This window comes from Sander lucioperca, chromosome 19 (assembly GCF_008315115.2).
Source record: "Sander lucioperca isolate FBNREF2018 chromosome 19, SLUC_FBN_1.2, whole genome shotgun sequence".
Lineage (NCBI taxonomy): Eukaryota > Metazoa > Chordata > Actinopteri > Perciformes > Percidae > Sander > Sander lucioperca.
This window is the reverse complement of record NC_050191.1, coordinates 24,367,588-24,384,940: the sequence shown is the minus strand read 5'-3', so window position 1 is coordinate 24,384,940 and position 17,353 is coordinate 24,367,588. Positions and strand designations below refer to the sequence as shown.

The window sequence follows — 17,353 nt, the reverse complement described above, 5'->3', positions numbered from 1 at the left end:
GGTGTGGGCGGGACGGATTTAAAAGCCAATCACTGCGCGCAATTTAACAGCCGCCCTAAATTACAAGAAGATGATTGGCTGTTTCTATAAACACAGACTGGAGTAGTCTCTGTTACTTGATTGAGCATTTAAAAAACCTTCTTCGGAAACTTTGGTGTCAAACATGTTGCCTAGCTGCCTTACAACTTTTTAATATATATTTGTGATTGGACAAAGTCGCTTTTATGTGTGAAGGAAACACTTATCAATACCAGCAGGTAACAGTTTCCATGTAAACATGCTTAGAGGCAACATGGAGTTCCTACGGTGGAGTTGTGATGATGTTGCAAGATGGATTGAGTCTTTAGGATTTCCACAATACAAAGTAGGTTAACATACACCTGACTAAACAGATATAGACTAACTAACGTGTATTATTATAATAACATTAACCGTTACAGTGTGTGCCTGTCATACCAACAAAATATTTATCTAAAGTTAACCTTATTTCTGTCGCAGGCATGTTTTACGGAGAACTGCATCACTGGAAGAAAGCTCATTTATGTAAATTGTATCTACATGCCAAGACTTGGAATCACAAATTTTAAAGACATGAAGGTATTCAGAAGAGGCAGAAACTCGAGATTTTTATTCTAACCTTCAGAAGAGATGTATGTGAATATGGAGACGTTTAAAGTTACACAGCCTATCAAAGCTGGAGGCTCACACAATGTCCAAGGCAGTTTAAACAGGCTGAGATAATGGTGACACTGTAGGCTACTACTGTACTGTATATAACCTCGTGTCAACTGGTGCTGAAACAATTTGATGAGTTCATCTTAATTGATTCAAATTGTGATAAGTGAATCATTAAAGTAAAGGTAAAGTAATAGAATAATAATAATAAAAAAATTAAGAAAATAGATGAACCAAAAGTAGAAAGAATTGTTAGTTGCCTCCTCAGTTGTATTCAAATATTTATTTTGTGGACTGAAACATTGGAAACTCTGTCTGTGCCACAGTTGCACATCCCATTTGGCACTTTAAAGTTCTTTCTTTGAACAACGTGACATCCAATTAAAGTTGTGTGCTGTAACCAAGCATCACTGCCAGCAGACACCTCGATCAACTGAATCACACACACAGTTTACAGTTAAAGCGACTGTTTTTCTTATCTCTCCCTGAAGTCAGAACTAAATTGGCAAAAAGCACCTTTATGTATTCAGCTCTGCTTTACTGTCGAAGCATCAAACCAAAAAAAAAAGAAGAAAGAAGTGGCCTCTCTTGGTGAGTTTAAACTGATAATGAAAAACCTCGACAGATAGACTCAGTAAAGAATTGTCTGTGCTCTATTGAGTCGAGATTTATATTGTAAGACCTTTGATGCATTTGTTTTTGGGAGTGTAACCTTGTAACCTTTCTTCCCATGATGCCACAATCTTGGTGAGATCTCCTTGAAAGACTAGACACTCTCACTCTCAGAGGGTCTAATAAAAAGTGAGATACTGCAGACACACACTTTATCAAAGGACTCAACCCTGCTGTGCACCCTGCAGGTCATCTGTGCTGGTGTGCGTGAGCTGCTGGGGATCACAGAGACCCTGTGGAGTCGCAGCATCGCTGACCCTCCACGGGACAGCATGGGCTTGTTCTTGGAAAAAAAGAGCACGACAGGTGAACGGGCGGACAACCTCACCTACCAGCAGTTCCTGGATGACACGCATCAGTCAGAGAGACATGAATCACAGCAGTAAAGGAGTGCAGCGAAAACCAAGACTTGTCAGTGTCATTTCATATCACAAACTGTCAGCTCATGATGACTCCGATGAGTCACTCACAGACACACACATGCAGGCCTTGACATTAACACTTCCCACCAGCAAAATGCTTGTATTTTGTATTCTACTAGGTTTTTGTGCAAGTATAGCCAACATGAGCGCAACACTTTTTTTTCGTAATATCAGCGACTTTGTGCACACACATACAGTGATACATATATTTAGTTAAAATTGCTCTTGCCATTCCAGCTCTGGATAACCATGCCTAAACCACTTAGGCTATTTGTATTGATCTCCAGTGGTTGTGTTGTAACTGGATGCAGCTATTGATCTGAGTAGAAATCCTCAGGATAAGTCTGTGGATGACAACAGACAGCTATATTTTACACAATGGAGCAGTATAGGTCATTGTTCTTGGGATTAAAAAAAAAAAACACTGAGTCTGCGAACGTCCAAGAAGTATCCTGTGTCGCTGTAGGCTACTGTAATAGACTTATGCATAGGCTACTTTGCCAACTTGCACAAAAGGCCAACGGATCATTGCATCAGATAGTGATGGGTCAAGGGCCAAGCAGACCCACGGGGAGCCAGGGCTTTCAGTTTCAGCCATCTCAACACTTTCTTGCCAATAATGTATGTAATACATGCAGGACTATTCAGCTATGGGCTGCTAAATTTGGCTTTACCCAGACTAGATGTAGCCTACACTGTGCACCAAAGGATTTACCTAAAGGAATGCATTTTCAATTACAGTCTTGTTTATGTCACTGGATATTCCCGGACTCATTTTCCATCTCATGTATGTCTGAATCTGACGAACGTTTCTGTTCTGTTCTTTTTTTAAATTTTATTCATAAAACAAATTTAGAGAATATTATAGACCTACTGCGTTTCGTGCAGTAGAGTCCAATTTACATGAATAAATGATGATGCCTGCCTGTGAGATAGGCTGGGAGGCACCGCATCTGTCTATGCACACAAATGGTCTCTGTGCAACTCGGAGCGCACTGATTACCATTCCGAGCACAGCACCTCTGGTCAGAAATGGAGCCGGGTCGGTGGTTGACAGTAGTCCGGGGGCAGGAGAGGGGAGGGGGGGGCGCATATTATGGCAGCAACCTTTCAGTCAATCTGGATTAAGTCGCACTGAGCCCTGCGTCGTCCAGCAAAAGCCCGTGAAAGCGATCCGAACATCTGGCTGGATTCAGCACAGCAGCAGTCACTCACAGCGCTGTAGATAATAAAGCAGCCTGTCGCTTCAAAGGCGTTTTCTCTTCTGGAGGTGCAAACAGGCGGATGCGCAGTATAGAGGCGATCCCGCACAGCTGCAGCCTCGCAGCCACAACGGGACCCTTCGGCTTGCGTTTTCCAGTATTTTTTTTTTTTCACGAAAGAGGGAAGCGGAGTTATAGGCTACATCTCCGATGTGAGGGGATCGGAGAGGAGTCGTCCTTTGTATGCTGGTCATGGATTCCTTGAAGGGCATCGCTGGTTTCGCAGGCCGTCACATGTTCTAGGAGCTGAGACGCGTGTTTCGGGACACCTGAATTATCTCCAAGAGGCACTGTCGGTCCCATTTTAGACAAGCCGCTCTCAGAATGCTCTCAGCCCTTCTGGGAGAAAAAATGCTCAAACACACCCTCCTCTGACTTGGCTTGATGTTTCATCTACAAGGTAAATTCAATCATTTATAGGCTGCAATTTGGTGTGAATTGTAGGCTCTGAACTCTTTAGGGGGAACTGTCTTTGCAAGAGGCGCAATATTGACTTGAAGTACTTCTCTCAGGACCCATCTGAAAAGGGTTTAGATTTTCCCTTGTGATAAGGGGGTTGAGTGTGTAACCCACCAGCCCAGGACCTGTACCGCAAGGTCAAAAACATCTCCTCAACTGCCTAGGAACGCCGTCAGATATCAATTTTATTTTTAGTATCCACTTGGCTGCATTCTGTGCTGTTTTTCCCCCTCCCTACAGGTGCAACTGAGAATCAGACCTAATGTGGTCGTTATTCAGCCCGCTCTCAGATACGTGCAGGATAAGATTGATTTCAAATGTGCAGTTTTGTGTTTGTTTTGTTGTGTATTTTATCAGCACAGAGGATCCCTGTGATCTGCCTGCTCTGTGCTGTGGTTAAACCCTTGCTGATATGCAAATTACACATCAGTCATAAGGTGTGCTAAAGTCTAAATTAGCCTAAGTAACACAATTGATAATAGGATGAGTGTGTGTTTCCAAGTGACTGATGAAGACAGACGTAAATATGATCATGGTGATTTTTAGAAAAGGGTGTCAATTATTACATATAGGCTATCTTATTATTCATGATTGCCGGAGGCTCCATTGTAACTGCTACACACCAGTAAAATCAGGCCCACGCCTCAGTTTGCTGCTTCTGTTTGCTTTTACTGCTATGTTAATGCATTCAGCGATGTAGTTTATAGTGCTGCTACTTCACTGATAGCAGAGAAGTGATGTGTGGTTCCTCAGCACCGAGGCTGTTCTACAGACCAGCTCTACATTCACTGACCCAAATTTTTGCCCACAACCAAATAAGCTTTTGTTTGTGTGCTTTCATTAAGATTTAAAAAAAAACTTGAGATTATTTGACAGTCGCAAACTTGCATGCACACACACACACACACACACACACACACACACACACACACACACACACACACACACACACACAATAAGGAGAGGGAAGATTATACATTATTTAACCATTTTGTTGCTGTGAGGTAGAAAACACAGGATCCTGAGGGAAGAGAAGAAAATGAGTGAATAGATACAGTGATTATGTATTTCATTTTGGCAGTACTTATGTCCCCACATTTAGACTGCAACATGAAGAGAGCCCATGTAATAGAGCGCATTATTTTCACAAAGAGAGCTAATGTTTTTTTCTTACACTTCCTGCACCTGAAACTGAACTTGGCAGATTTGACAGTCTACAGACGTGCAAGCCCATAGTGGAGAATATTCTCTTGAGAAGCCCATATTGATATTCAGAGGTGGTGTTCACGGATTCTGCGTTGGCTCTTTCCGGAAGAAAATCCCAGGTCATAAGCCCCTCACATCAGGGCGCGTCACAACGGTGCAAGAATTGAGATCCAAAGTCAGTGATCAGCATTTCAATTTGGCCCGTTTAGTCTCCTGCTTGAATACAAGACGGCATCTGAAAAATGAAGAGTGTTTTCTATTTGTTTGTTTGTCTGTTGGACTGTTGCTCCAGTCATGAGATATCCAGCATATCAAGGTACCACTAAATGTCCTGTGATAGTGTGTGAAGGAAAATACTTGGAATTGCATAGGGGGGGAGTTGTAAATGCTGATGAACAGCACTTCTATTGATGCAGCGGGGTCTGCTTAGTATGCTATACCCCTGGCACACACACACACACACACACACACACACACACACACACAAGCTTGTCTGACTGAAAAATAATTTCTACTACATCAGAGTGCTACATCAAGTCATTTAGGTTTTTATTACATGCCAGACTGGGAATCGAAAATGATTCAGTCACTCTCCAAACATTGAAGCCAATGCAGAATTAGCTGAGTGTACAATCTCCTTTCCTTTCATCCCTACAGGGTCATAAATGGCACAATGAGTCCGCTCTGGCCTTCAAACAGAGCCTCAATTGTCGAGGGCTCTTTGTTCTAAATATTATTAGGTGATCTGAAAATGAGCCACTGATTACATCTCACCCAAAACTGACGTTTTCTGCGTTGCCATGGCATCAAGGCTGTCACCCAAGAGCAATCGCATTCTAACATTGGCAGGCTCTGTAGGAAAAGGGTGTCACAGCACATACCCTCATTCACAAACACAGATGTGTTTTTAGTTACGATCCATAACGGCATCAGTGTTTGGTCAGGATGTTTGGACTCGGGCTACACGAGCATTTACCCGACAAAATAAAATTTCTACCATGCTCAGTCAGAATATGATCCTCTTCAGCAGCAGCAGCTTCATTTAGTCTCATAAAGCAGGCAGGCTGAGGACCTATTTCACTGCTTTGTCGATACCATTTTCCCATCATGTTGAAGTATCAGTTTACCTCCTATGACACAACAGAGCTTATTTCTGGCGGTAGCAGACGTCCGGCAGCTCCACTCAGAGTAGCCCAGGTGAGACACTGTTGAAACGCTGCCATGTGCCATTGTGTCAACCTGCGTGAAGGCATACCAAGCAGACATCATCTCATTAACTTCCCCTCGCAGGGCTGCTTTCCCCTGATTTCCTGCCCAGACATGGATTGCAGGGGCTTTTCTCACATGAGCTCCAGCATAAGTTAGACCATCTGAAAACATATCCCCCATTACCTCACCGGACGATTGGCATGCAGAATGCTGCATAAGGCTTTTCTTGGCAAATGCTGCCCCAGGGAGACCATAGATATCCTCTCCTAGAGTATACTGCTGCTGGTGCTGCTGCTGCTGCTGTGCATGAATGTCTGTCTCCATTGCTGGGGGTTGTTGTGTAGCGAGCTACCTCTATTAGGCACAAATCCACCCACTGCGCGTGTGTGGGTGTGTGCTGTCAGTCTGTTCTGCCCTCTGAGGGTGAAAAGACCTGCTCAGAGGTAGTAAACGTACACTTGATTGACTATGAAGGAGATTATGGTGAATGCATCAGTAGATTATCTGTTTTCCTGTTTATTTGTGGCCCTCCCAAGTCGTCTCACTATAATGAACAGCCCAACCTGGAGGATAATGATTTTCTGGGGGGGTGTGACATTTAGAGATGAAGTGCGTGATTGATGAATGCATTGATTGATTATCTACTTATTTGTTCATGTACCTGATGAGTGCAACCTGTTATGCAAATCTCTTTAGAACAACCATAATTAAATGCAAATTAGGGAGACGGCATCAGACATTTCCTGCCCCGTCTCAGCAGCGAGGGGGGGGGGGGCCTGTCCTTTTGTCCTCATAGAACAAATTTTGTAGGGATTACCGTTGCGACCATTCTCTTCACGTTTGGCTGAGTTTTCAGAGGCAAAAAAAGCCCCCATCTCCACAGAGTGAATCAATATCAACTCTTCAGCGCCATTCGAGTCTGGAAGTAGCAGGTCCTCTCCGCCTCATTGCACATCCAGAAGCCGTGCCTTTCAGAGTCAGAGCAGAAGGTGCTTGGCACACCAACATCAACACACTTGCGTACACCTCAGCTTTTTATGCTCTCCTCTGACACACACACACACACACACACACACACACACACACACACACACACACACACACACACACACACATTGAGTAGATATTAAAGTTTCTACTTAGGTACCACTACACATAGCTTTGCAGCACAGCTTGTCACTGAAGTAATCTGCCATCTTTAAGGAGAGCCTTGACAACATTTAATAATGACTCCACAGTCCATTTCTTAGCAGCTCAGATCTCTGCACCACTGCACCTCAGACTGCAATCCACAAAATGGGGCTCTTGTGTGACTTGGTAAAGTTGTCCCCTGTAAAAATGGGTCGAGAAAGACACTGATTCATTGCTGCTCGATCAGCAGTATTCTTGAAAATGTTACACCCAGAATGCTCGCTCCAATGATATCATTCCTACCTTTGCCATATTGAGCCATTTTAAGGCGACCTCTTTCCTTCCTTGTCAGGCCGTGATACATTTTACCCACGTGTCAAAATGCAACTGTTGTCAGTGGATGCCACTGGGCTTCCCTCACTCCCCTCCTCAAGTTAAAAACATGCCCCCACAGGGTAAGCACGTCACAATGTTTTCTTTACTCTATGATATTTTCCTCATACTCGACTTATTATTGTTGTTATTACAATGTGAGTTGTGTGTCACAGTTCCGGTGCAGCAAAGGCTTTTGAAGCATGAAGGTACTCAGTTGGCAGGCTCTTTGCTGAGGCAAGATTTTTATGCACACTCTCCAAGACCCGATGTTGACAATGGAGACATTATCAGTGGACCACAGAAAGCTATAATCATAAATCTCTTCTGTATTTAAAGGTTAGCCTTTGGATTTTTACTACAGTTGTGGGATTGGATCTCTTGTTCCCTGTGTTTGATTAGATTGGTGTTCCTTTCCGTGTGCTGTAATGGGACACCCACCGGGCTGAATATTGCATGTTCTACCAAAATGACACTAAATTTCAGTTCTAAAAATAATCACAGCTAATGTCACTCTTGCTCTGGTACATCGTGTGGTGCACCTGCAGAGCTGTGATCTGATCTCCACTGTCTTAGTTTTATGACATGTTATATCCCTGACAAGGTCCCCGGGATTCATCAAATGGATCCCTCCTTATCCCCCATCTCAGATGTGCGTCATAAGTAAGAGTAGCAGCAGAGAGAAAATCAATAGTAAGGCATAGCAAATCTTCGCTGAGGCGCTAGGGCCAATCATCCCTTCCTTTTGGCGATATGATCCTGGGAGACATCAGTCTAATTCTTATGAGGCTGTGGGCTGCCTGTTACTTTCATCCTTCTGTACACAAACATAAAAGGACTGGCATTATCATATCAAAAAAGTATGATCGGGGGGAGCAGAGGCTAAAAAGGAGAGCTGTCACAAAAATCATACAAGGTTACTGGGGATGTTTCACTCTGAAGTCTGCAGGTGACTAATTACTTTCACGTCTAATTGCACAGCATTTATTGTTTGTTCGGGCATCGACTCTCTTAGCATCCTGCTTAGAATTTGGACTCTCTGTAAATCTCAGCTGTGAGCTGGTAATGATGGTGTTTCAAATCTAGCAGAAAAGGTCTAACTTTTCACAGCAGAATCCCCTAATTCCCTTTCTAAAAGAAGGGAAGAGCTCTTGGTAGATGTGTGATTACCCAACTATAGTTTGATAAGATGATACAAATAATCACAGATTTCATGCTTTGTGTTTTTTAACTGCTCAATGAATAATACGCCCTTCTCTTTCTCTCTTTTTGCTTTGATGTTTTTTTAGGTGTGTTAACCTGACTGAAAAGCCAAATGGAGTCTCTCCTGGTTTACCTGATAGTTCTCGGTGTGGCTGTGAAGGCCCACAAAGTTCAGGTCTGCCCCAAACGCTGCGTCTGCCAAGTGCTTAACCCCAACCTGGCGACTTTGTGCGACAAAAAGGGGCTTCTTTTTGTGCCCCCGAACATCGACAGGCACACGGTGGAGATGCGTCTTGGGGATAACTTTGTAACCAGCATCAAACGCAAAGACTTTGCCAACATGACCAGGCTGGTGGACCTGACCCTCTCTCGGAACACTATCGGCTCCATCGCGCCTCACGCTTTCAAAGACCTGGAGAACTTACGAGCCCTTCACCTTGATAGCAACCGGCTGTCCCGCATCCTCAACGACACCTTCAGCGGCATGTCCAAGCTGCACCACCTCATCCTCAACAACAACCAGCTCACCCACATCCAGATTGGGGCCTTTAATGACCTGACAGCACTGGAAGAGCTGGATTTATCCTACAACAACTTGGAAAGTGCGCCATGGGTGGCCATACAAAGGATGCCCAGTCTCCACACTCTCAATTTGGACCACAACATGCTCAGCTACATCCCAGAGGGCACATTCTCTGGGCTGCAGAAGCTCAAGAGGCTGGACGTAACTTCCAACAAGCTCCAGAAGCTTCCTCCTGACCCTATTTTCCAAAGAGCAGGGGTCCTGGCCACCTCTGGGATAATGGGGCCTATGTCGTTCGCGTTGAGCTTCGGAGGGAACCCGCTTAGGTGTAACTGTGAGCTGCTCTGGCTGCGGAGGTTGCGGAGGGAGGATGATCTGGAAACCTGTGCCTCACCGCAACACCTCGCCGGACGCTATTTCTGGACTGTTTCAGAGGAAGAGTTCCTGTGTGAGCCTCCTCTCATCACCAGGCACTCTCAGGTATAACCTCCAAATTGAGCTGTGCACTGTACGACACAACACTCGCTACAGTTACACTCTCTGAGCAGACAATGGATTCTGCCTTAGTTAATCCTAGGTGACATGTTGTGCTTTCTTTGGCCGTCACACCAAATATTAGCTTTGCGAGCCAGAAGAGTCTAACAAGACTTGTGGGTCTCATCTGGGCCTCCCAGCTTACTAAATATTGTAAAATACATTGAACCTACTTTAAAAATGTAATCAAACTGTGGCCTGTGGAGAGTTTTTAGAGAAGTTCTTTAGCAGGATTTTCAGTTACCGTTTTAATAAAGCTATTTGCAGGTTTATGATGGATCCGCAGTCAAGCCCTTTTACACAGGGAAAGCTTACAGTGATTTAGCCCTTGATTCATGCATCCAAACAACGGTATCTGATCAAATCCTTGCCAAACAACTACAGCTATATCATCTCATTTACATTCTGCAGACTTCATTTGCATAATTGCAGAAGAAAATTATGTTTTACTTGGACTCCATCATATACACTGCAATGTACTGTCACATTGATTATCTTGCCTTCATAAGCATGCAAATTCCATATCTAGATTGATCAATTATTGATTATATTTGCAGGGAATAGGAAGCTTTTTAAAACACAACATGATCAATAAGGGCATTCATTATGATAATATCCAAGCCAAACTTACAGCACAAAGTATAACTGTTAATAATAAGTGTAATAAGTGTTTTTCAATTTTTGGATTTAGTGCATTATCTAATCTCTGTATTTAACATATGAATATGAAGTCCTCTCACTAAGCGCCTTTCCTCCCTCTGCCTCAGGAGCTGCGAGCTTTGGAGGGTCAGAGTGTGACTCTGCGCTGTAAGGCCAGGGGTGACCCCGACCCTATTATCCACTGGATCGCCCCTGACGGACGCCTTATGTCCAATTCCTCCAGGGCCGCGGTCCACACAGACGGCACGCTGGACATCCTCATCAGCACTGTCAAGGACTCTGGTCTGTTTACACCCCGGGAGCTGTGCTTGTGTTGTTGACTGAATGAAATTAGTTGTTTGCTGGTATATGCAGAAGACTGAAGAAGGACTGAAGTATTTGTCTACATCAGACTATAAAGTTTAGAGTGTGAAGGAGTGTTGGCTCGCACACTGATTAAAGTCACATTGGAATGATCCATTTCTTCTTCACTTTGTTGGCTAAGTCATATACATCTATTTTCAAAAATATACTTTTTCACACATTTATGTTTTAGTGGTTAAATCATCAAAAATGCCAACTTATGTGCTTTCTTGCTGAGAGTTAGACAAGAAGATTGATACCACTCTCATGTCGGTCCATCAAATATGAAGCTACACTACAGCCAGCAGCCAGTTAGCTTGGCTTAGCGGACTGTAAACGGGGGCGAATAGCTAGCCTGACTCCATCCAAACCAAACACAACACATTCCACCTTCCAGCACCTCTTAAACTCACTAAACCATATCATGTTTGTTTTATCTGTACAAAATGTAAGTGTAAAAACGACCTCATGGTGATGAGAAAACTCCAGTAATACCACCATTTGTTGTTTTTACACTTAGCATTATATTTATAGATATGAAAATGGTATCGATCTTATTGTAACCGCCTAATCATAGGTCATGGGTTTAATAAGAAAATGCTTTATTTATCACTCCTCTCTCTCTCTCTCTCTCTCTCTCTCTCTTCCTCCCCGGGGTCGTGTCTAAATAGTAACCCTAAATTTGCGAAACTCTCGCGAGATGGTTGAGGATAGGCATTGACCTCAAGGCAGTGACGTGCGAGAGTTTTTGCAACTGTAGGGTTACCATCCAGACACAACCCCTCCCCGGAACTCTTCGTCCCACCCCTTTATCCTACGGCAACCTTGTGCGATACAATCAACAGAGGCTAACATAAAATCTATCACACACTTCCCTCCCTTCAACTAGAAACATCCCTGTTTCCTAACTGCCCAGTCACAGAGCTTAGGCCCACAAAGTTCAAGGTTAAAACATCCATTAAAATAGGACCCATTATACATTCCCACAAGACTCAGTACGGCCAGACGGGGCAACATTTCCCACAGCACAATGAACACAACATTTCCTACTACATAACCACCAAAACAGCAACTTCTGGAATATCCTGATCTTATATAAAGGCACCCAACACATTTATATATACCCCTATATATACACCCCTACTGCGCAAAAGGGTAATTTAATGCATTTCAAAGTAAAGGGGCCAGCATTTAGTCCATTGTCCAATATTTTTCAGCTCTTGGCCCTCCCCTGGCCCCTGTCACAGGAGACAAAGGCACAGACATGGCAACGGAGAAAGGCCAGGCCAGGGGAGAAGTGGGGAGGAGTTGGACAACCACGCTGTGAGGGCAAGGCAGACTAACGTTTTACATTGGTTGCACTGGTGTGCCTAACTTTTTAATTCCAGTGCACCCAAACATTTTCTCTGCACCTTTTGGCGCTGCAATAATACATTTAAAGTGTTTCCTTTTTTGTCAGTTCCCATCCAGTTCCAAGGACCATGATCCTAACACATTGAATGTAAACTGGAATAAAGGTCAGGGTTTCCCTAGGTTTCTGGAGGGCTTTGGTGTTGTGCTGGGGGTGTGGAGGTCGTGTGGCTGTGGGGTTTGGGGCTCTCCCCCAATGATTGTATATAATAATTGAATCTTATGTGACTAGAAACTGTGCATTTACTCATCATTTTAGACTATTATCATAACAATATTTATTAAAAAAACACACAGGTTGTAGTTTTTCACATTACACTCAGACGTTAGCAAAAGAAAAAGTGAAACAAATATGCTCACTGATGAAGTAAGTGTGATGTCCTGAAGTAATCCTTCACATTTTTGTGAGAATCAACAGGGACCTACATAAAATCATTAGTTACATTATCATTCAACTCAGGACTATTGGGACTCCGGAAAGTTTCCAAAAATGTCAAACCATTTCTTTAAATATGAATAGATATTCTTGTATTGCAACTTGAATGCATGTGTGGCCAGCAACATATATCCGTATATCACAATAAATATCACGAAGGACCATAATCGATTTAGTTTGTGTTCCAGGTTCCTTCACCTGCGTGGCCTCCAACCCGGCAGGTGAGGCCCAGCAGACGGTGGATCTGGTCATCACTAAACTCCCTCATATCACCAACAACACAGTCGCAGAGCAGGAGCCCGACCCCGGATCATCAGATATCGCCACAGTGACCAAGACTGGGGCAGAGGTGGGAGGGTTGCCTCTGGGGAACGCCAAGACGAGCCAGGAGAAGAAAGTAGTGATTGCTGAGGCCACGTCCACCTCGGCCCTGGTCAAGTTTAACTTCCAGACGAGTATTCCTGGAATACGCATGTTTCAGATCCAATATAATGGCACCTATGACGATTCACTGGTTTACAGGTAAACAAAAACACCTGGCCTGCTGGGTTAATACAGACCATAAAATCACAAGTTTTGGTAACACTTTACTTGAAGGTATCTACATAAGAGTGACATGACACTGTCATGAACACATGACACTGTCATGACATAGTCATGACACATGAACCCTAACCCTAACTCTAACCCTAAACCTAAACATAACTTGTCATGACAAAAATGGAATGACACTTACTAAAAGAAGCGTTATGTCATAAACGTTTATGACTTGTTTGTGATGTCTATGACACGCTCATGACAGTGTCATGTCACTCTTATGTAGATACCTCCAAGTAAAGTGTAACCCATGGTTTTCTTAAAATACTGGCCAAATAATGAAATTTAATCTAGTAAACAAACCTTAAATCTGAACCCTAACCCTTTCCAATAAACTTAAGCTGATTGAAATCATATTATTAAAAATCTCCTGACCCTTGTTTTACCTTTAAAGTCCGCTTTGATTGCTTAAATCCCTTTGGGTTTTTAGTCATTAAGAACTTGACTTGGCTGTCGACATGATTATTTGTGGTGTCTATTTAATCCTACGAGGAAGACACATTAACGCACTGTATCTGACTCCTTATTCTTCGATTTATAATCTCTCCCTCGCCAGAGTGTATCATTTACTATGTGCAAAACCTTGATAATGCTTTATCAACAAAATCAAAAGAGAAAGTCAGCATTAAGCTGTGGACTAATAGGAAGATGAAAGAGTAGTGTTTTATAAAAAGCATCAGAGGCTTCACACATGCCCATCTGAGAAACTGGCATTATACACAACATTCTTTCATCTCTGCCCTCTTTCTCTCCATATTTAGTGCTAATCACTGGGATATGGCGGGATCATCGCACAGACCCCCTTTTTTTTTCTCCAAAGAAACTTCGAAGTCAATGGCACATATATGGCGTTTGGCAGTGGTTACGGAAAGCAGGAGACATTAGAGAATTGGCTCTGTAATCCTGATGTTGTGAACAAAAGGAGGCATCCTGCGTCCCCAGCGACTGAAAGCAGCCTTTTATCACTAAAGATGCTGGAGAAAAAAAAAAAGCAAAAGTCACAAAAGATTATGCCTCGACAGATCGTAAATAGCCCCTGAGAGATAAATGATTGTCATTTCATTTTATCCCTACAAAACAATAAGCTGGATAATCTGATTTGTTTCTGTCTCCTTTCATTTAACCCTCCCTAATCTATGTCAGAACTCACACAGCTTTTTTTTCTCTCCATAGAATGATACCTCCGACTAGTAAGAGCATCCTGGTAAACAACCTGGCGGCTGGTACGCACTATGACTTGTGTGTGCTGGCCATCTACGATGACCAGGTGACCTCGCTGACCGCCACCAGGGTGATAGGATGCATCCACTTCACCACAGAGCCGCAGTACCTGAGATGCCATTTCATGCAGTCCCAGTTTCTTGGCGGCACCATTGTGGTTATCATTGGAGGGATTATTGTGGCCTCAGTGCTCGCTTTTATCATCTTCCTCATTGTGCGCTACCGGGTGTGTAACCAAGGAGATGCAGATAAGGTCAGTTTGGCATGATTCCCTCGGTTCTTTTTCTGTTCATTATTTCTGTTGATATTGAGTCGAGGGAGTCTAATAGAATCACTTTCATTCTTCTTTCTCTTCCCATACTTCTATCCTGTCATGTCAGGCTCTAGAGATGGGGGATATTCGGTCGCTGAGCAGTGATGGACAGCTACAGGGCTGTGGGATTCCCAAGTCCCTCTCTAAGCAGGTCCTGCGTCCAGAGAAGAATGATAAGGAGTGCCTCAGAATTGCCCTGCCGCCCACGGAGCCAGCCAAGCAGCGACCACCAGTCGCCGTAGCCACCACCAAACCCTCCGTCCCTGACTGCACTGTCTCTACCTCTGCAGCCAGCCACAGCTGGCACCCGGCCTCCCCGGGCGCTCCGAGGCCCAAACGTTTCAGTGCTCCGTCAAAACCCTTAGAGGCTCGCCGAGCTGAAGCTCAGGTGGATGTCGAGCTCGATAACATGAACCGGAATAACTCGTCAGAGGTTAAAATGACCACCGCCGTCGCTCTGGCTGTGCCCGGCCAGCCCACCAAATGGACTGCTGTTCCCAGGGTTCAGCGCCCCCAACAGGCCGCTCGACATTACATGACTGTGCCCGCAGGGGGAGTGAGAGTGAACCGCAGGCACTCCCTTAACGCAGACTCATATATGGAACGCTGCTACGTGGCCTACCCCAAACCTGGGGCCAGTCTGCGCTCCAAGCGGAGCCTGTCGATGAGCGGAGAGCTGCCGCAGCTGGAGAGCACAACAAACATGCACCGGGCCAGGGACAAGCTCTCCAGGTCTGAGTGGCTTCTGGAGAGCACTTTATGATTTGGGGTTTATGACCCGCGTTCTCTTGTTTTCTTGGATTGGATTTGTAGCCCGTTGTGGAGCAGACAGGGATTTTATGCCTTGTTTTGAGCTTTTGTGTGCTCTATTGAGGGACCTGTAAGCTTCTCTCATATATATGGGGGCCAGGCAGGCATACAGGGTTACGGGAAACTTTTCACATTTGTTTTGTACCTTATAACCTTTCAAAGTTGTCTTTATAACGACATTTGATCAAACTTTGACAAAAGGCACAACAATGTATAAAACATCTTCATGTACAAAAATGTTTAGTTGTGTGAGATGCTGTATATCTAAATACAGCCATAAGTGTTCATGTGGTATTGAATGCAGTAACCTGGACATACTGTATAATAACAAAGAAAGAGACATGCAGAGGTATGGCTTATTATACCCACAGTCTCATTGCCTGTAACTTAAAGTGATACAATCTCTGTAGACTTTCAACATGATTCTTGTCTCCAGCTACAGACAGACGGTGACATGTCTTAATTACCTTGGCTTGAGATTACGAATGTGCTTTACATCCCAGAGGTGTTGGAACAGAATGTAACAGAACAGACAGCGCTCCATCTTTTCATCGCGACACCCCCAGACACAGCACAATGCAGTATTTTTGTGGCACAAATCGACTCAGCCTAATACTGCCCTCCGGTTTGAATCGATACATTTTTATCACATAATTACATAAAGACTCAACTCTGATAGGATTCCTGTCGTGACTGATTTGAGCAACAATTGAACCAACACCAACAGCATGACAGGTGCAGGAAGTAATCTGATATTATGCGTAGACGGGATCCAGAGGAATGGTTCATTTCCATATTTTTTACTGACATTATCATGTCACGCCGATGACAACCGTTGTAAATTTACTTGTCGATGTAAGAGAAATGATAATCACAAGTATGGGAGGACGTCAGCTCTTGATTTTGCTGTTGTTTCTGTTTGATGTTTACCAGTATAAATAAACCAGTGATAAAAGGGACAAACTCAGACTTATCTCATTTTCAGCTTGCCTTGTGAATTCTCCCAACTTCTCCCACTTCACAATTAGAGAGCAGCAGAACAAAGCAATAGATGCATCCCCTTGTTCGGCAAGCTCTGCCAGCCAAAGTGCTAATGAATTTGGGGTTTCAGTAGTCTTGCAACAACATAATTCCCCTCTCTCTGCGAGTGGTGGACCTCTGACAGATCCCTGAGCCCTTGTGTTTGTTCAAAGAGAGGAGGGAAAAAGATGATGAAAAGAGGCCACGCTAGTCACCAGGGACGCCTCTCGCCTGCGCATATCCGCGCTCGTCTGACAGCGCCGTTCCTGTGCCCTCGGACGGCAGCCACTGCAGAAACCTGCTGCAGGAGAGGTTAAACACAACCTCCGCAGTGGGAACCCGTGCATGACTATTCCTACAGTTACAGTAATGTCTCCATGGCAGCAGGACTGACATGATACACATTATCTGCAGGAATACGAGCTCTGATTCACTGTGTATTTTGGTGGTCGGATGCTGCCTGATTGATTTTTATATACATGCACGGGTATGCCCCTTTATGCATGTGTCTCAAAGGATACAGCACCTGCAAATATCATCTGCACATACTGTATGTAAAACATACATTAATTGCTGTGACTCAAACGGACAGGATTCATGTGCTTTTATTCATTATTTCTCGCTCATTATGGGTGATTGAAATGCTGAGGAGCTTGGCCTGAACCTTGGTTCAGTCTTTGGCGACAGCCAGAGGTGTATGTTAATAATAGATGCATTTCTGGGCAGAGAGAGACAGTGAGACAGAGAGCGAGGGGAGGAGAGGAGGCGAAGCAGAGAGGAGTTAGATGGAAGGTTTTGTGAAACAAATACGGCAAAGAGGGTGGGAGGCAGAGCGGCAGTGGTGAGGACGAAGAAATAGAGAGGGAGCGAGAGGTG

General features: G+C 44.1%; 1 protein-coding gene across 3 annotated transcripts; it reads left to right on the top strand.

Annotated features, from left to right (window-relative positions):
- Positions 1-67: 67 nt before the first annotated feature.
- lrfn5b (leucine rich repeat and fibronectin type III domain containing 5b) lies at positions 68-16,426 on the top strand. Of its 3 annotated transcripts, none has more exons than XM_035995719.1 (8): positions 68-364; positions 499-597; positions 1,536-3,431; positions 8,698-9,614; positions 10,436-10,610; positions 12,705-13,038; positions 14,287-14,587; positions 14,715-16,426. In XM_035995719.1, the coding sequence occupies exons 4-8, from the start codon at positions 8,724-8,726 to the stop codon at positions 15,408-15,410; spliced, it is 2,397 nt and encodes a 798-aa protein (XP_035851612.1). In that variant the 5' UTR covers positions 68-364; positions 499-597; positions 1,536-3,431; positions 8,698-8,723; the 3' UTR covers positions 15,411-16,426. The 3 variants fall into 3 exon arrangements, with proteins under 3 accessions (XP_035851612.1, XP_035851613.1, XP_031166355.1); XM_035995720.1 differs by having other exon boundaries at positions 499-751; XM_031310495.2 differs by lacking the exon at positions 499-597.
- The last annotated feature ends 927 nt before the right edge of the window (positions 16,427-17,353 follow it).

What these genes read in the sequence shown, in the direction of transcription:
- lrfn5b (XM_031310495.2), top strand. Translation starts at nt 8,724, where the DNA reads ATGGAGTCTCTCCTGGTTTACCTGATAGTTCTCGGTGTGGCTGTGAAG. An exon ending in TCATCACCAGGCACTCTCAG is followed by an intron (nt 9,615 to 10,435) that starts GTATAACCTCCA and finishes CCTCTGCCTCAG; the next exon opens with GAGCTGCGAGCTTTGGAGGG. An exon ending in ACCAAGGAGATGCAGATAAG is followed by an intron (nt 14,588 to 14,714) that starts GTCAGTTTGGCA and finishes CTGTCATGTCAG; the next exon opens with GCTCTAGAGATGGGGGATAT.